General features: G+C 40.7%; 1 protein-coding gene across 4 annotated transcripts in view; it reads left to right on the forward strand.

Annotated features, from left to right (window-relative positions):
* Positions 1-729: 729 nt before the first annotated feature.
* Positions 730-17023, forward strand: part of EDRF1 (erythroid differentiation regulatory factor 1) — a 41459-nt gene continuing 25165 nt past the window's right edge. Inside the window, exons 1-13 of one of the 4 annotated variants that reach the window (XM_034985915.1) lie at positions 730-956; positions 1990-2198; positions 4029-4095; positions 4752-4877; positions 5811-5935; positions 6175-6331; positions 9678-9779; positions 10047-10168; positions 10870-10981; positions 13733-13880; positions 13957-14065; positions 14359-14470; positions 16118-16378. In XM_034985915.1, the coding sequence (XP_034841806.1) occupies positions 849-956; positions 1990-2198; positions 4029-4095; positions 4752-4877; positions 5811-5935; positions 6175-6331; positions 9678-9779; positions 10047-10168; positions 10870-10981; positions 13733-13880; positions 13957-14065; positions 14359-14470; positions 16118-16378 (1758 nt within the window). In that variant the 5' untranslated portion in view covers positions 730-848. The remainder of the gene's footprint in view (positions 957-1989; positions 2199-4028; positions 4096-4751; positions 4878-5810; positions 5936-6174; positions 6332-9677; positions 9780-10046; positions 10169-10869; positions 10982-13732; positions 13881-13956; positions 14066-14358; positions 14471-16117; positions 16379-17023) is intronic. The other 3 variants (XM_034985921.1, XM_034985922.1, XM_034985923.1) reach the window with 3 other exon arrangements.

Here is a 17023-nt window from a genome sequence, read left to right on the forward strand (position 1 = left end):
TGAATCAGAATCTGCATGTCAACTAGATCTCCAGGTGTTTCCTCTGCACAAAACGCTGGAGAAGCCCCAGGACCACCCAGAAAGCCCTTTGCTAGCTCCCTAGGACCTGACAAGTAGCAGGCTTTCCGCAGATGCTTCCCGAGGCACTAAACAAACCCTGCACCTTGCAAAACCCTGTGGAGGTGAGGCCGCCGTTGAAATGCGTCCTTCAGTAAAGGCGGGGGGCCGCGGTTCCAACACTCCGGGCCGCGGGCCCAACCTCGCATTGTGATGCGGGGGCAGGACGCCGAGCCCGGGCGCGCTCCAGTCTGCACTGCCCCTCACCTGGGCACCTGATCTCTGCCTTCCTGGGGCTGTGAGCCCGTCTGTAAGCCGGTGGGGGAGGCAGGAGCACTAGGACCTCGCTACTTTATCTCACTGGACCCGCTGGTTACACGGACTGCAGCACCTCCCCGCCCGCGCTGCGACGACCTCGCCGAAACTGACACCCCCGAGCCCTAGTCGCCAGAACTGTTTGCCAACAAAGGCCAGAGGCGTGCAAAGGGTGGAGCCTGGGAATCAGCTACCGCGAGACGTGGTCCCCTGAAGAGGCTCCGACATGCGCAGGCGCACTACACCGCCTGCCTCCGCCGCGAAGGTGGCTTCCACCGGGGAAGACGGGGCCGGGCCTCTGGCACAAAGATCGCGAGATTTGAGCGCGTCGCCGCGACGCCTTCCGGTCAGAGACCGGAAGCGCAGTGTACGGGGCGTCTCTGGAGCTTGCTTTGCTGTGCCGCCGAGCCGGTGGGCCCGGTTTCTGTCGCGGCTCCTCGGGTCCCGTTCCGCCTCGCCTACCCTGGGCGGAGGTGATGGGGGACTCCAAGGAGGCTGGAGCGGAGTCTCCGCCGGCCGGGGCCGCCGCTCGAGGAGGGCTTAGCCTCCTGTCTCAGGGAGAATCCGAGGAACCTTCTGCACAGGTGAGTCCGTCCTGGGGCGGGACCTGCAGGGCTCCGGGGGCTGCGGGCCCGCTCCGCGGGGGAGGCATGTTACGGTTCCCGGAGGCTGCTGATGCCTTCTCTGCGTCTCCCGGACAGTCCCCCAAACGGAGTGGAAGCCTGTGTGTCTGTGGTCAGGCATTCGGATATTTGCATCCAAGTCACTCGTTATCAAAAGCAGTTCTGGCTCCCCCCTCGGTTATAACCGACGGGCGAGTTAGGCACGATCTGGGCTGTCGAGGAGCGTACATGTGAATATGTGGTTCCAAAATGTGGCACAGTCGTGCAAACCTGGAGGGAAAGAGCGGGTGTCAGCGGGGAGCTCACCGAGTTGGGATCGAGGTAATCCTTGAAGGGTTCATAGTGTTTCCCGGGCCGAAAATGGACTGCGTGAAAGGTTAGGATAGTGAACTCGGACACTGAGCTTCCTTGGGGGAGTGCAAGTGAAGAGTGTGGGGAACCCCCAGTGCCTTCCTGTGAAGGTGAAGGTTCAGGGTGTGTAATGAACCGACGAATCAATTACTAAACGTTTGCTTGAAAACAAGCCCCAGGGGCGCCTGGCTGGCTGAGTTAGTGGAACGAAGGATTCTTGATCTCTTGGTGGTGAGTTCAAGCCCCACGTTGGGCGTAGAGTTTACCTAAAAAAACAAAAACGTCCCAGATATCCTACCACGAACGACTTTCTAAATGATACGTTACTGAAATTAAAAGAATACATCTTTAATAACAAGCAGAGGTTTTATCAGATTTTGCATTTTGTTAATGTGATTCTGTTGACTGTCCTTGGCTTTTGCTTGTCCAAACATTGTACTTCTTGACTCATGTTTTTCTTTGAAATTATGTGAAAAAGAGCTAAGTAAATGCGGCAGTGTGTGGTGGCATTTATTGCTATTAGAATAGTGTAGCATATATTCTTGTGAAGTCTGATGTGGTGGGGTTTTTTTTCCTTTTTATAAAGGTGGGATTTTTAATTCCTAGTAGTGTTATTAAAAGTTTTGTTCAATGTGTTAATTAGGGATCAGCTTTATTTCTTGGAGGCAATGAAGTGAAGAGCCGAGCTGTGGTGAAATACTCTTCTGCCCCTCCTAGAACAGCATTTGCACGCCTTGAAGAGAAAACAGACTTGAAACTCCCACCTGCCAACTGGTTACGAGAGAGTGCCAAACTAGGGCCAGCAGGAACTACCATTCTTGGCAACAGTAAGAGAAGCAAGCCATTTTCAAGGTAAATATTAATCAGTGGCATTTTTACTTGTCTCTCAACGCTTCCCCCCGCTCCCCCCCGCAAGCCCCCAGACTCTAATGTTTGCTTTTTTGGTTTAATTGGTAATGCTTATCATCTTGGTGAGATTTCTCTTTAGAGAAAGGTTGTATTTGACTTTCAAAGTCCTTTCCGAGTAGGATTCTAATATGAAGACATCAGTTGCGTATACTTCTTTCAGGTCTGCATCATGTTATTAACAAAGCTGAGTTTGACCACTTAAATTCAGTCAGCTGTTTTATTTTTAGCCAATCTACATACCTTTTGAGTATGTGAATACAAAGAATCAGGGTGGCACATGAGGAGGAGAACCCTTAACACTACCTAATCTGCCCTGTAGAGGTTTTCATTAAATGGTGGTGGATGGTTTCATCTGAAAAAGCCTGATGTAGAAACCCACCATGTTGGGTGACCTACACCCTTGACTGATACTTGCTGAGACAGTTGCTGGAAATTCTGCTGGTGGTATTTAAGTGTGAAAGAGTGGTCTGGGTTTGTACAGAGAAACATATGCTAACATTCATATTCTTTTTTTTTTTTTTTTTAAAGATTTTATTTATTTGACAGAGAGAGAGATAGCGAGAGCAGGAACACAAGCAGGGGGAGTGGGAGAGGGAGAAGGAGACTCCCTGCCGGGCAGGGAGCCCAATGTGGGACTCGATCCCAGGACCCTGGGAAAATGACCTGAGCCGAAGGCAGACGCATAACGACTGAGCCACCCAGGCGCCCCATAACATTCATATTCTTGTAGACTACTTAATGTGTAGGATACTCTTTCTTTCCCTCTCTGTGACTGAACCTAAAATATGTCCACATAACCAACGAGAGCCATAAATACGTTAAAACCTAATGATTTAGTAGTTTAGAAATTATCCTAATGCCTCCGAAGGTAAAAGTTGTATTTGCAAAACGTTGTTTGTAGCATTATTTATACTAGCAGAAAGTTGGAAATAGTCCAGATATTCTCTTTTAGAAGAATGGCTTAATTATATGTCAACACAAATATTATGAAGTGATTTAAATTTTAGTTATATTGACTATGTGCAAACATGTGCTAAGTACTTTATATGTTTAGCTCATTGAATTCTCACAACAACCCTTTGAGTTAGGTTCTGTTAACTAATTTTCACATGGGAAGACTGAGGCTTAGAAAGCGTAAGTAACTTGCCTAGCCTGCATGGTAAATCATCAGAGCATCCTTTGAAGTGAGGCAGTCCTAGGTAAGTGTTCTGATCCTCTGCCACTTACTAACTGAAAAATGGTGACATCAGCTGCTTTTCAGGCTTAGAGATTGTAGACTGCCTCACGTGGCACCTGACACAACATTTTTTTTCTTTTCTCCTTTGGGCTGAATTGGGGTCATGTTCTTTTTTTTTCCCCCCCGAAAAAGTAGTATTGTGTATCACTAGCAACACAGTCCTAGAGACTAAAATCCTGATAAGAAAAATACAAGCAGAAACACTTATCTCTTTACCTAAAAAGTATACTATCTTGAACTGCTTTCTCTTGGAGATTTTTTGGGGGATTTGTAATTATAAAAAGAAAGTAATTGCTATTAATTGCTTCTAATGATTATTACTGTATTTTACCCAATTTAAGATGTGATTGATTTAAGTCTTTGTACCACAAAGAAGGAAAAACTATTTAATTCTAATGGTGATAGGCATATTGATTGCAGAGATGTAAGAATATGGAAGATGGGTATCCTGGAAGTGATGGGATAGTGTATTCTCTTATAAACTCTACTTGTATCATTATGAGCATGACCTTTGTGGCCTTTGTTCCCTTCATTAGCTTTGGTATGGCGTACGACTTTATTGATTCTGTGGGAAATGATGTAGACGTTGTCTCTGACTCTGAAGTAAGTGTCCTTATTGGTGAATGTAATTGGGGTGTTTGTCAGGGATTTATAACATGCTCTATTCTGTAGTCTGGAAAAATTGCTGATGAAATAAGATACAACTGTCTGATTATCGAATACCCTTTCTGTTAGTAAAGTAACACTCTGCCGCATCTCCTTTCAAAAAGGAAGGAGCGACACCCAAAACACTGGCAGTGGTAAATAATTAATATTGATGGCTGTGTTTTAATAACAGCAATTATTATAAGTCATTAAAATGTGTGGGATGACTTATATAATGTTACCAGTTGAGAATTAGAAATGATGCTTATGGCAAAATCTATTGCTCCTTAGTTGGTCAGTTTTATCTGATATGCTAAAAGCCTAGGTCTGTGCAAAAGTGACCTGTACGCACTTAACTTTAGGAAATTCCATTGTGTAAAAATAAATCTTTGTCCACCATTTACATTAACATAGGATGACAGCTAAAGTGTAGGTGATCCTGGTTTTAAAGTTTTATCTTCACGTGTTTGTATTTAGCTATTTGTGTACAGTACAGTTACCTTAGGAAAATAAAGTTTATTATGCTTTAAAATTGAATGAAGTTAAAATTTGAAAGAGTTCAAGTCACACTAAAACGGTCTTTTTTAACTATTTTTCCTCTTAATTTTTTAAAGAACATAAAAAAGCTCCTGAAGATTCCCTACAGCAAGTCCCACGTAAGCATGGCTGTACACCGCATAGGAAGGACTCTCTTACTCGATGAGTTAGATATTCAGGAACTCTTCATGAGATCATCTCAGGTGATACTTTTTGTGGAAAAACAACCATTAAAGCACTCTTTTAACAACCTAAGGGCACTAGCAATATTGTTTCAAAGAAAGGCTGAAGGGGAAATGCAGTTCGGCAACTGAGAAATGAGACGTTTTGTGGAATATAAAGAAGTTTTAATAACAAAAAAATAGAAAACAGAGTGAACGGGGAAGAAACTTACTTATAACCAACAGCCAGGATTCTTGCAAAGAAAAGGATGAAACCAATGAAGAAAGTTGTGAAAAATCAGAAATCTAAGGGGATAGTTAAAATTTTTGAAAAGTCCTTTGATGTCTCCATTAAAGAGATTCTCATGAAACATAACTGCCAGGAAATGTGAAAAATGTTAGAAATTATTCCTATGAATACATAGTTATTAGAATTAATTGGTTCACTTAAAGCAGAGCTTCTCAAACTGTTTTGGTAAATGACTTTCCCACCCTCCCATGTGACGTTGGTGGATACTTTTTGAAAAGTGTAACAGTAACGTTTCAGTTTCTCAAGGCTTACTCTCCATTTCTGTACTTGGACTGGGGACTGTTGGCAGTTTAGTGTATATTATGCTTGCCACTGGTCAAGCTCTTGAGATGTGACAGTAAATCACAGTCCTTTGCTGGCAGCTTACAGTTTTGGCATTATATATCTGGTATATACATACCCAGATAATTTCAATATGGTAGGCGTATTGGGACTTACTCCAGGTACTAAGGAATGTGGTAGAAAGAAAAACCACTTCTCTTAGCCTGGCTCAGGGAGAAAAGGAAGACAGATTTCCCAAAAGAGGTGATAGGACTGAGTCTAGAAAGATAGTATTTGAGTATGTGTTTATTAAATAGTATTTATATTTTCTGTAAAAGAGGAGTGGGTAACAAATTGTTTTGATTACAGGTTTGTTGTATTTATAATTTTCTTTTGTTACTCAGACTGGTGATTGGACATGGCTGAAAGAATTTTACCAAAGACTCATTGATCAGAAGTGGCAAAGGAAGAAAAAGAGCAAAGAGCACTGGTATCAGAAGGCTATTCTTTCCAAGTTTTTATATTATAGGTACTTGGCTACTTGATTATTTTTTATCTTAAGGAAAATGAAATTCTGTTCTGAAATTTAATTTTAAGCTAATAAAAGTAATTTAAGTTTTGCAACTATTGATGACATTTCAGTGTCTCCTATTCTGTTTTAAATAAGATTTATGGTTGATTATGGAATTTAGCTTTTAAAAACCGGTAGACTATCACATAAAGTTAACTTTAGTAACAGTGTGATATTTTTATTTCTGATTTGGCCAGTATCAATGGCGATGGAGCCGCTCAGCCCGTCCCATCTGCTGCAGAACAGCAGGAATCCTCCAGTTCAGATCAGACAAATGATTCAGACGGGGCTTCGTGGCCCGCCCCCTTTGAAATGCCTTCTTCAGTTTCTGAAGATCCCAGTGCTTCCAGTCAGGTTAGTTAGTACTTAGATGTTAATTCAGTAAACTCATTTAAGAAGACAAAACCAATGATCTTGTTAATAAAAATAGAACAGGAGTCAAAAATACTCTAATTATGTCTTATAATTAATTGGAAAAATTACTTTAAAAAATTTTTCAAAATAGAATTTATAAAAACTATGAATAGCTAGATTAGATTTTTAAAATTAATTCGAAATATTTAAAGATTTTTATTAGCTTTTAAAATAGCTTACCAGTATGTTTATCAATACCGATTATCTCCTTGAAGTCATAAGAATATTATGTGATATAGTGATATAGAATATTTTAAGCTTTAGACTTGCAGTAAATGCTTATCAAATATTGAGACTCACAGGCCTGTTTGTAATTTAATACTGACCTTCTTACCTTAATTTTTAGATTGTTAAGCCTAAAATTGCCCTTAAGATTTTCTGGGTGAAGTTCCTGAGACTTAACCCACATTAATATTATAAAGCTTTTAGAAAGGAAGAGAAAGTAGTATGTCTGTTTTGTCTCTTGTATTCTTGGGTTTTTTTCTTATTTCTTGTTTAGTTTATATTATAGAGCTTTTAGAAAGGAAGAGAAAGTAGTATGTCTGTTTTGTCTCTTGTATTCTTGGGTTTTTTTCTTATTTCTTGTTTAGTTTACTGTGTCTATCAAAGAGTAAAGTAACTGCATCTATGTAAATTTATGCATGTCTGTTTTTAGGAAAACATATTGACAAAGTCGAAGAAGATAAAAATGAGATCTTTGGTAAATTGTGTTTTTCCTCTTGCTATGTGTTCTCACATATTGAACATTATTTGTCCAGATTGCTGCTATCCTCCCAAACTACAGGGTTACAGGAGGGAAATACATTTAACTTGATTTTAGTTTTAATACGTTTTAAGATAGAGAAAGCTCATTAAGCTATGTAATGAATTTAAATTTTTTCCAAAGTTAGGAAAGTTATAAAGAAAAAGAAGTAATTTGCAGGTTCACATAGTGCTAACCTCCAGGAGGGGGGGTGTTGTGTGACTGAGAAGGGGCGTGGGTGCTGGGTGCTAGCACGGACCAGTGTCATGACCTGGGTAATGATTACATGGATAATTTGCTTTGTAATTAGTCATTTTACTGTATGATTTCTTTTATGCATTTTCCTATATGTGATTATATTACATTAACGGAGTTTTAAAAAATTCATTTAGTATTCCTTGACTTCAAAACCCACACATTACAAAAAGACCACATAACAGAAATAAGAATCTCCTGCCACCTCTCTGCTCGTCTCCCAGCCTTATCATTTTGTTCTTACCTTGTTTAGGGCTTGCTGTGAAAAATCAGGGAGGCTGGAATCTGTAGACTTGTATTTGGAGGAAGTAAACCGGCACCTATTTAATGCCTCTTATGCTATGTACTTTAAGCCATGTATGTGTATGTGCATGTGCGTACGTATACATTTTTTTCATCCTTGGAGCTGTACATGTATTAAGTGTTGATGGTACCATTTTGTAAGTGAGTAAAGTTTATAAAGAGTAGATGTTTGCTCATGGTCACACTGCTGGTGAAATCTGAAGATTGAAACCTTGAGCTTTCTGACTTCAGAGACCTGTCCTGACAAGCAGTACTCCGCTGCATCCGTGTGGTCCACACGTTAGTTTAGAAGGGCCGTGTACGCAGTAGGATTGTCATAGCAGTGCCGTGGTCCTAAGCAGAGCTAGCCTGCCATAAAAAAAAATCATCTTTGACAGAATATTTTATGTAACATTATACTGCCTAAATTTCAAATTTAGAGATTGTTGTGCACTCTATTACCTCATGAATTCTTTTTTTTTTTTTAGAAGATTTTATTTAATTTTTTTGACAGAGAGAGACCGCGAGAGAGGGAACACAAGCAGAGGGAGTGGGAAAGGGAGAAGCAGGTTTCCCGTGGAGCAGGGAGCCCGACGTGGGGCTCAATCCCAGGACCCTGGGATCATGACCCAAGCCGAAGGCAGATGCTTAACAACTGAGCCACCCAGGCGCCCCTTCCTCATGAATTCTTATTCCCAAAACTAACCTTGCTGGTTGGAGGCCTGTGTTAAGCAGTGTTAGAGTTTAAATAGGTGTCTGTGGTTGGCCTTGGAGCCAGACTTTTATTGATAACATTATAATCCAGAGCCCAGACTCCCACTAAAGCTGCTACCTCGCAAATACAGTTTAGGGATTTGGTCCACAGGTTGGTGACTTGTCCGTACAAACAAATAAAATAAAAAAGCTTGAAGTTCTAGTGGGACTCTTTAAGAAGAGTACAAGGCAGAGCAAAAGCACTGGAGATTGTCCCCCACCCCCACCGTACTTGCAGTCGAGTGTACTCACTTCACAGGCAGGGGCTGAGCTTATTAGCATGCACATAGGTTGAGAAGTAAGAAATTTATGGAATAAGCTGTGCACATGCACATACACATACCGATCTTGGGATTAAAGGTTTAAAGTAATGTTTCTTAAGACAACTGTCCCTAATGGTTGGAAATTTGAGTGGTAGATTGAGTTTACCCATTATCAAATGTTCCCCTTCCTCAAGTGTTTTCTAGAATATATTTCACAGAATGTATTAAGAATAAAACGTGTTCCAAGATTAAATAAGTTTGAGAACATTGGATTTTTACAGAGGGGAAGTTGATTTTTCTACTACAGAACCTTTTAGAGGCTTTTTTAATGTAATAAGCATTGTTACTGTCCAAAAGCAAATCTGTGGTGAGCAGTGGGTTTCAAAGCTTACCCTGGACGTTCTTCACTGAGTACCTCAGGGACTAGTGTTCTGTGAAGCACATGTCAGACAATGGCAAACGTCGGGGCTGCTCTGATGACCGATGTCTCAAGAATAATATGGCTGAGGGGTGCTGGCTGGCTCATTTAGTAGAGTGTAGGACTCTTGATCTTGGGTTTGAAAGTTTGAGCCCCATGTTGCATGTAGAGATTACTTCAAAATCTTTTTAAAGATAAAGGAAAAATAAAAAGAATCCGGCTGAGGTTTCTTAGAAATTTTTTTAATTCAGCAGAGACGGGGTGGGCTGAAATAGCAGTGGTATTCAGATTTATCCAAAAAGGAAAAAAATGAAAACTTTGAAAGCTTAAAATAATCTTTAATCTTTTTTGAGTATGATCTAAATGTGATTAGCTTATTCGAATAACTGTGATAATTAAGAGCTGAAGTAAGCCACACATTAATGAGAGTTCATGATTTGCACATTAGTCCTAAATTCACAAAAGTAGATTTGAGGTTTATACTTTGAATGTTTAGGGGATACTCTTGAAAAGTAGGCCATTTGTGAGAAATTACGGCAGCAGAGTCACTCCTTATCCTTGCACTTTTCACAGGGAAGTGAGCCTCTTGAACCCTCATACATAGTGGGGCATGTGGCCTCAGCACCCAAAGAACAAAACCTGACTACTTTATTCAATGACGGGGAGAACAGTCAGGTATGCTTTCCGTGGTGTCCAGATTGGGACACCTGATCCCCAGTCTACTTTGTCATTTAAAAGCTAGTCTGAATTGGAATTTGTAGGGAAAAAAGTCCATTTGATACTGAAAATCACTTTCTAAACATCTCTGTGATCTTATAGCTCTTTGACTTTACTTTGTCTCTTTGTCTTTCCTTTTTCTAGAATTTCTGTGAATCATGGGGGGAAATTATGTATCTCCTGTGCATTACATAATAACCTCTCCTATTTTATTTTTAATCAAAGGGTCTTAAAAATGATTTTGTTCGGAATATCTTATGGACATTTGAAGATATACATATGTTAGTTGGCTCCAACATGCCTATATTTGGAGGAGGCAGATATCCCGCAGTCAGCCTACGTCTCAGGTAAACCAAAATGGTATTTCTTTAGAGTCAGTGTTTTATCTGCTTTCACTTAATCTGTTAATCATCACCTTTATCTGGGTTTTTCACCTCCCTCCTCCTCCCCCCCCCCCTTGATACAGCACAGTAAGGACGGGGCTATTATCAGCAAATGCTGAAAGCCCTGGGGCTGGCTTTGCATTCAGGACCTTAACGAATGGAGTCAGAGATCTGTTGTACCGGCTTAATCTTATGTCTGAATTCACAACGAGTGTGAATATAATAGAATTTAATTAGTTAAGGAGATGGTTTACCAGCTTCTTGTTAACTAATTGTGAGCACTTCTGTTAGTGCTCCAGCTGTATGTGTTCCTATCAGCCAGTGTGAGCTACAGCGTGGGCATTATTATACGTGGTGGTCAGTCTTTCACCTCAGGTTGTATGAGGAGCGTGCAGTAGGCTCACAGTAATCTGCTATCCTATTTCCTTCTACTCTTACTGGAAACTTGTATGGATTCCAGTTAGGAACGCAAGCAGAACTTACGGAAAGATGGTAAGAACACACCACGTGAGCTACATGTGCATATTTCATCAGGAAATAAAGTTCATACAGCATTTTTCACCTAGGGGAGAATAGATTAAAATGATTAAATGGTGGAAATAAGTCTCAGATGGTTTATTATGGAACATCTTAAACTCCATAACACTAGAAATGTGTATTTTTAGGGACAACAACAAACCAATTAATGTGCTAACTGGAATTGACTATTGGTTGGACAACTTGATATGCAACGTGCCGGAACTTGTGATGTGTTTTCACGTAAATGGAATTGTGCAGGTAAGTAAGGTACAGTGTGACTTCTCTAATTTTCTCCCAAATGAAAATCAGTGCAGAGTGCCTCACCAAAGTTTTTGAGGCCCTTAAAATTCTAGGCTGTCTTTTTAACAAGGAAGATTGTTGTGAATAAACTGAAGTTTGAGTGTTTTCACATTTGATTGGGTAATATCAGAATTCTAGATGTTACAGGAGTATAATTGTACAGGTCATTTGTGGGAAGTTCATAAATATACTGCAACCTACATTTGTAGCCATAGAACTCTGATTTTAATGCTAGAGATTCATAGTAATTAATTACCTAAAAGTGTCTATACAGTGGAGGTATCCATTTAGTATACAAATATCTACAGGGTATATGCAGAGTCTTAGGGGAAGGTTACAACAATAACGTGTGAAGTCAATAGTTTATATAGCATATTGTTATTGAGCTTGTTCTTTTTGTGAGGTACTTTATCCTCATTATAAGTATTGAGGGAAAACAAAGAATAAAGTTTGGTCACTACCGAGGAAGGTAAAATACTAAAGGGAAATAACAGGTGCAAAGAGAAAGATAGGAGACCATCTGTTAGAAGGGCAGGACACCCATGTAGGTCTGGGTGGTCAGGGAAGGTGAGATCACTTCTGTTTTGATCTGAAAGAGGCTTCTGGAAGAAGTGGTCTCTCTGCTGAATTGTGAATGATAGCCTCTCCAAAAACAAGAGATGAATGTTAGAAGACTAGTGTTAAGTAAATGAAGGGATTGATAACAAATGCATCTAGGGACACAAGATTCATGTAACAAAATAGCAAATAGATTAGAAAAGCCGAAGTGAAATAATGGAGAATCTAGGATACCGAGTGTGGGCTTAGTTCGATTGGTAACCTGGGATCTGCGAAGGCTTTGCATCTGGGAGGTGAAATTCATTGTGTTGGAGTCTTAGTTTGGAGATGGTTTGTAGGATAGGCACGGGGGGCTCGGAGACAAGAAGCCTGGGGAGGGAGTTACTTTTGCAAGTAACTTGATGGACTTAGACTGTAGAGAAAATACTAAGAATCGACAGTGATAAGAAGGAGCTAGCGTTTATTGAGTGCTTGTTTTTTCCGGATACTTTGCTAAGTGCTTTATATGCATTACTTACTTGATCTTCTTAGCTGCTGGAATACCAGTATTCCCTTTTGATGAAGAGGGAAACTTGAGGATCAGGGAGCTCAAGTGAGTCGCCCAGGGCCCCATTGCTAGTAAGTGGTGGTGCCAGTATTTGAACCTGTATCTCGCTGAGGCCATGCTTCTAACCATTGTATTCCAGCCCAGTGATTCTTTTATTTATTTATTTGTTTGTTTGTTTGTTTGATGGAGAGGGACACAGCAAGAGAAGGAACACAAGCAGGGGGAGCGGGAGAGGGAGAAGCAGGCTTCCCACCGAGCAGGGAGCCCGATGCAGGGCTTGATCCCAGGACCCCGGGATCGTGACCCGAGCCAAAGGCAGACGCTTAACTGACTGAGCCACCCAGGTGCCCCTCCAGCGCAGTGATTCTAAACCTTCAGTGTTTATCAGAATCACTCGTGGTCTCTAAAAAGACAGTTTGCTTGGCTTCCTAGTGTCTCAGGATAGGTGGGATCTATGTATCTGTCAAAGAAAGAAAAAAAAGAAAGCTTTGTAGATGATTCTGATTCGCACTCTTGGTTGGGAAACACTGTTGTACCATTACCCTAAACAGCAGCATTTAATGAGAGGCTGTGGCCGGAGGGGGTGGTTACAGGGCATTCCAGGGCTTAGGCTCTAGAGTCGCAGTGAAGTCATTGCCAGAGATGTGGGGACATTGAACTGGTTTAGGCAGGGAAGGTGATCAGTCTTCATCATGTGTTCCATTTGAGGAAAGCATTGAAATGTCCATGAGCAGTTTGAAGTTATAGGCCTTGGAGAAGATGGGGCTAAGAAAGAACCTGAGGTCCATCTCCCTGGATACTGTTGGATGTCATCATCACGGGAATCTATTCAACTCAAACGTTGGAGCCTTTCCCCATGTGGGTGAAAGGGGAGGGGGGCCTGAAGAGTGCAGTAGAAAATCCAGGATTTTAAGGAAGGAATTATGATGTGGGGCTTTAGATGAACCGAGAAGGAGGAAAACCAACCTTAGGAGACCATTTGGTCTTATTTTCCAATCGATTTGGAGTTTCTTGTCTTAGAGTTTTCAGAAAATGTGGTCGGAGACATTTAAGGAAGTGTGAACAGAAGACAAACTAGAAAGAAATTTGGAGGTACTTTAGAGGTCGTGGCAGTGGTGTCCATGTGGCCTCTGCTCTTGCTGCTGCCTCCAGTCCCCGTCTCTGCTTCTGTAAAGGAGTCGTGTCCGTAGCTCAGGGGAAGAGTAGTGTCTGCTGGAGGGACTTGCCGAGGGAGTCTGCTGTCTGGGGGAAAAAGGCTGGGTGAAGTCTGCCTTCATCTACCGTCCTCCCAGGTGAAAACCACCGGGTAGAACGGAAGGTAGTATATGCTGCAAGCCGTTCCTGTGAGAACAGAAGCAGGAGCGTGCCTAAATTTGTGGCTCTGAATTGGTGGTGATTCTGTCTTGAGACTCGTTCCTGTGGTAAGCCGACGGCATTGCTGACAGGTGGGTCGGGTTCCTTTGGAATGTTGGAGCAATAAAAAGATCGAAAACCAGTGGGTTCAGCTCTTCGGGGCTGCATGGATCTCTGATGGTAGGATTTATATACTTGGTTCCTTTTTAATAAGAGAAGTTTTCTCTGCAACTGCGTTCTATGTTTTACAGAAATATGAAATGATAAAAACCGAAGAGATTCCCAATCTGGAAAACTCAAACTTCTCTACGAAAGTCATAAAAGACATAGCACAGAATATTTTATCATTTCTAAAATCTAACTGTACGAAAGAAGGACATACCTATTGGCTGTTTAAAGGTAAATTCCTTCCTGAATGAACAACAATAATTGATTTGAGTGACCCTGGTACACTAAGGTTTGTTTTTCTTTTCAGCAAGTGGCAGTGATATAGTGAAGCTTTACGATCTCACTACTCTTTGTGAAGAAACTGAAGACAAGTACCAAAATCCGTTCACAATGCCGGTGGCTATTCTCTTATATAAGTGAGTGCTTGAAGAAGTAGCCTTATTTAAAATTTTAAAGTGCACAGCCACACTGTCTGGGTCAAAGCTTTTAAATACCTTTTAGGTTTTTGTAGCTTAAGAAACAAAGTATGTACATATGTTTACAGGCTGTACCAGAGTCAACCTGGGGGGGGAAGTAAATACCATATTTTAAAATACAGTATTGTTTCTTACATCCCTCATTCTATTGGAAGGTGAGAAGGGCATGCTTGTACTTGAGTCTTGCAGAGAAAGAGGAATGGGGTGTAAAGTTGATACAAACATTTTTTTAGGGTTGCTTGCAACATGATGATGAAGAAGAATCAAAATAAGAAACACTACGGGACTATTAGAACATTGCTTCTTAATTGTGTTAAATTGTTGGACAAAAGCAGACATCCTCAAGTAAGATTAACATTTATATGCTCTTTAAAAATATTCTAGCATTCTGAAAGATTGTTAACTAGACTTTAAAGCCTCTTAATTCATAGTCTGAACCGCCCTGCCCATTATGGTAGCCAGTAACCGCTTGTGGCTGTTGGGTGCTTACAGTGTGCTTAATTTGAATTGAGGTGTGCTTTAAGTGTAAAGTACACATTGAATTTTGAAGGTTGGGTGTAGATATTGCATGTTGAAATGATATTTTGTGTTATTGAACTAATATATTAAAATGAATTTCACCAGATTTTACCTTTCATAATTTAGCCACAAGAAATTTAAAATTTCATACGTGGCTGGCTGACATTACATTTCTGTTGGATAACACTGTTCTATAATTCTAGAACTCGTCATTTTAACAGTGGTGCTGTTGTTTTCCTTTGTCTTAGCACTTCTAGAAGGTGGAAAACTATTTTACAGTATTTTTTAAAAGATCCATTTACACAAACAGGCCTTGTTAACACTTTGTTGTATAAATAAGGTTCACACTCTGTGCTTCTTCAGTATATAAAGCATCTCTTAAAATAATCTTTTAGTCATGTGCCCCACAATTTTATACCACCCTTACCCTCAGTTGTCTGAATCTGACAACTCCTTTTTGATGTAATGCTAGTTGTATTCCATTTAAATTAGGAAAGGCATGGAGCGGGACGCCTGGGTGGCTCAGTCCTTAAGCGTCTGCCTTCAGCTCAGGCCATGATCCCAGGGTCCTGGGATCGAGCCCCGCATCCGGCTCCCTGCTCCGTGGGAAGCCTGCTTCTCCCTCTCCCACTCCCCCTGCTTGTGTTCCCTCTCTCGCTGTGTCTCTCTCTGTCAAATAAATAAATAAAATCTTTAAAAAAAAAAAAAAAGGAAAGACATGGAGCATATGCAATGTTTTTTTTAAAGATCCAAGTTAATTGTAATTGCAGCCACATCTAGTTGGATATAAAAGTTTGTTCTAGAGACCATACCAAGAGAAAACGCTTTTTGAAGAAAAATGGCAAAATAATTTCTGACTTCAATATCTAATTGCCGATTGAGGTGGTGGTATTTAGTGGAAATTGAATAGTTTATGTGAAAGTTAGGAAAGGGTGTTGAAACTATTGAATGTCCGTGATCAAAAGTAACAACAGATAATAGAGTAGAATAAATAATATATAAATGCTAATTTTAAGAGATGCCAGGATGGACTTTTCCTTCATTAAGCTAGTGGGGGTTCCCCCCCCGGAACCAAAGATCATGTAATAGATATCAGTTGCTTATCAAACCCTTATTAATTAATAGCTTGTAAAGAGAAATTCTGGTTTCTCAGTTAATATGGAGTGTTGTCTTGCTAATATTTTAGTTATGACACTCCCTGTGAAAACTTTTATTTCCAGTTGCCACCGTTTTTTAAGAACAGGGGGCTGGGGATGGAATAATGGCAGGAAATAAACATAACCCATGAAGATTTTATGGAGAACCTTCACAGTTTTGATAACCTTGACTTGAGAACAGTTCTGTGTGTATTACAGTGTGGAAACAGCCTGTTTGCAGACCTCCTAAAATTTGTTAGTACAGTAGTAAAATTTATTCCACTTTAGAATGCTCAGTTTTGATGACAATCACATGTATTTCTTTTTTTTTTATAAGATTATTGCTTCAGCCAATTACATGCTTTCAGAACTTTTTCAATTAGATGAACCTAAAAAAGAAGAAAGTTCAGAATCTCCTTTAAATGAGAATTCTGATGAAAGTTACAGTGAAGAGGAGGAAGAGATGCCGGACAGCGATGAAAATGGATCCTATAGCACCAGTTCTGATCCCTCAGATGATAACAAAGCAGTAGCTATTATTAAGTCTGTTGGAGAATTGTCAGTTCCAGAAAAATACAAATCCATTCATCAAATCCGAGTAAGCATGGTAAAATTGTATTAAAGTTTTATCAGTGGAAAAACAGTTATTAACTGAATACAGCTAGCCTCTCAAAAGATGGCATTACTGGGACGCCTGGGGGCGTACTCCGACTCTTGGTTTCAGCTCAGGTCATGATCTCAGGGTCTTGAGATTGAGCTCCGTGTCAGGCTCCGTGCTCAGTGCAGAGTCTGCTTCAGAGTCTCTCCCTCTTCCTCCACCCCTCCTGCTTGTGTGTGTGCACGTGCGCTTTCGCAATCGCTTGCTCACTCGCTTTCTCTTTCAAATCTCTAAAAAAAAAAAAAAAAAAAATTCAGTAGATCCTTCATGGTCCAGGGCCTAGTAATCATTAGCTTTATGAATACTAAAACCTGTTTTATAATTGCCCCAGGGCAGCTGATCCACATGCAAACCAATGGTAGATGATGTGTAAACCACACATCAGTATATTAATTTTTATGTAGGAGATTTTCCTTTGCAGTGACCAGTTTATAGTCCTGTCTCCTCACCGGGATATTCATTCTCAGTTTTTGGGTTACTGGGAAACTGAATGTGTAGATTGCTTGGTAAATGTAGAATAAGAGCAGACAAGGGGTGGCTTGTTGATCCATTTGTGGGAAGCTGGTACCTTATCCCGGTGCTACA

Source organism: Mirounga leonina, unplaced genomic scaffold (genome assembly GCF_011800145.1).
Source record: "Mirounga leonina isolate KUSES-001 unplaced genomic scaffold, KU_Mleo_1.0 Mir_114, whole genome shotgun sequence".
NCBI classification, from domain to species: domain Eukaryota; kingdom Metazoa; phylum Chordata; class Mammalia; order Carnivora; family Phocidae; genus Mirounga; species Mirounga leonina.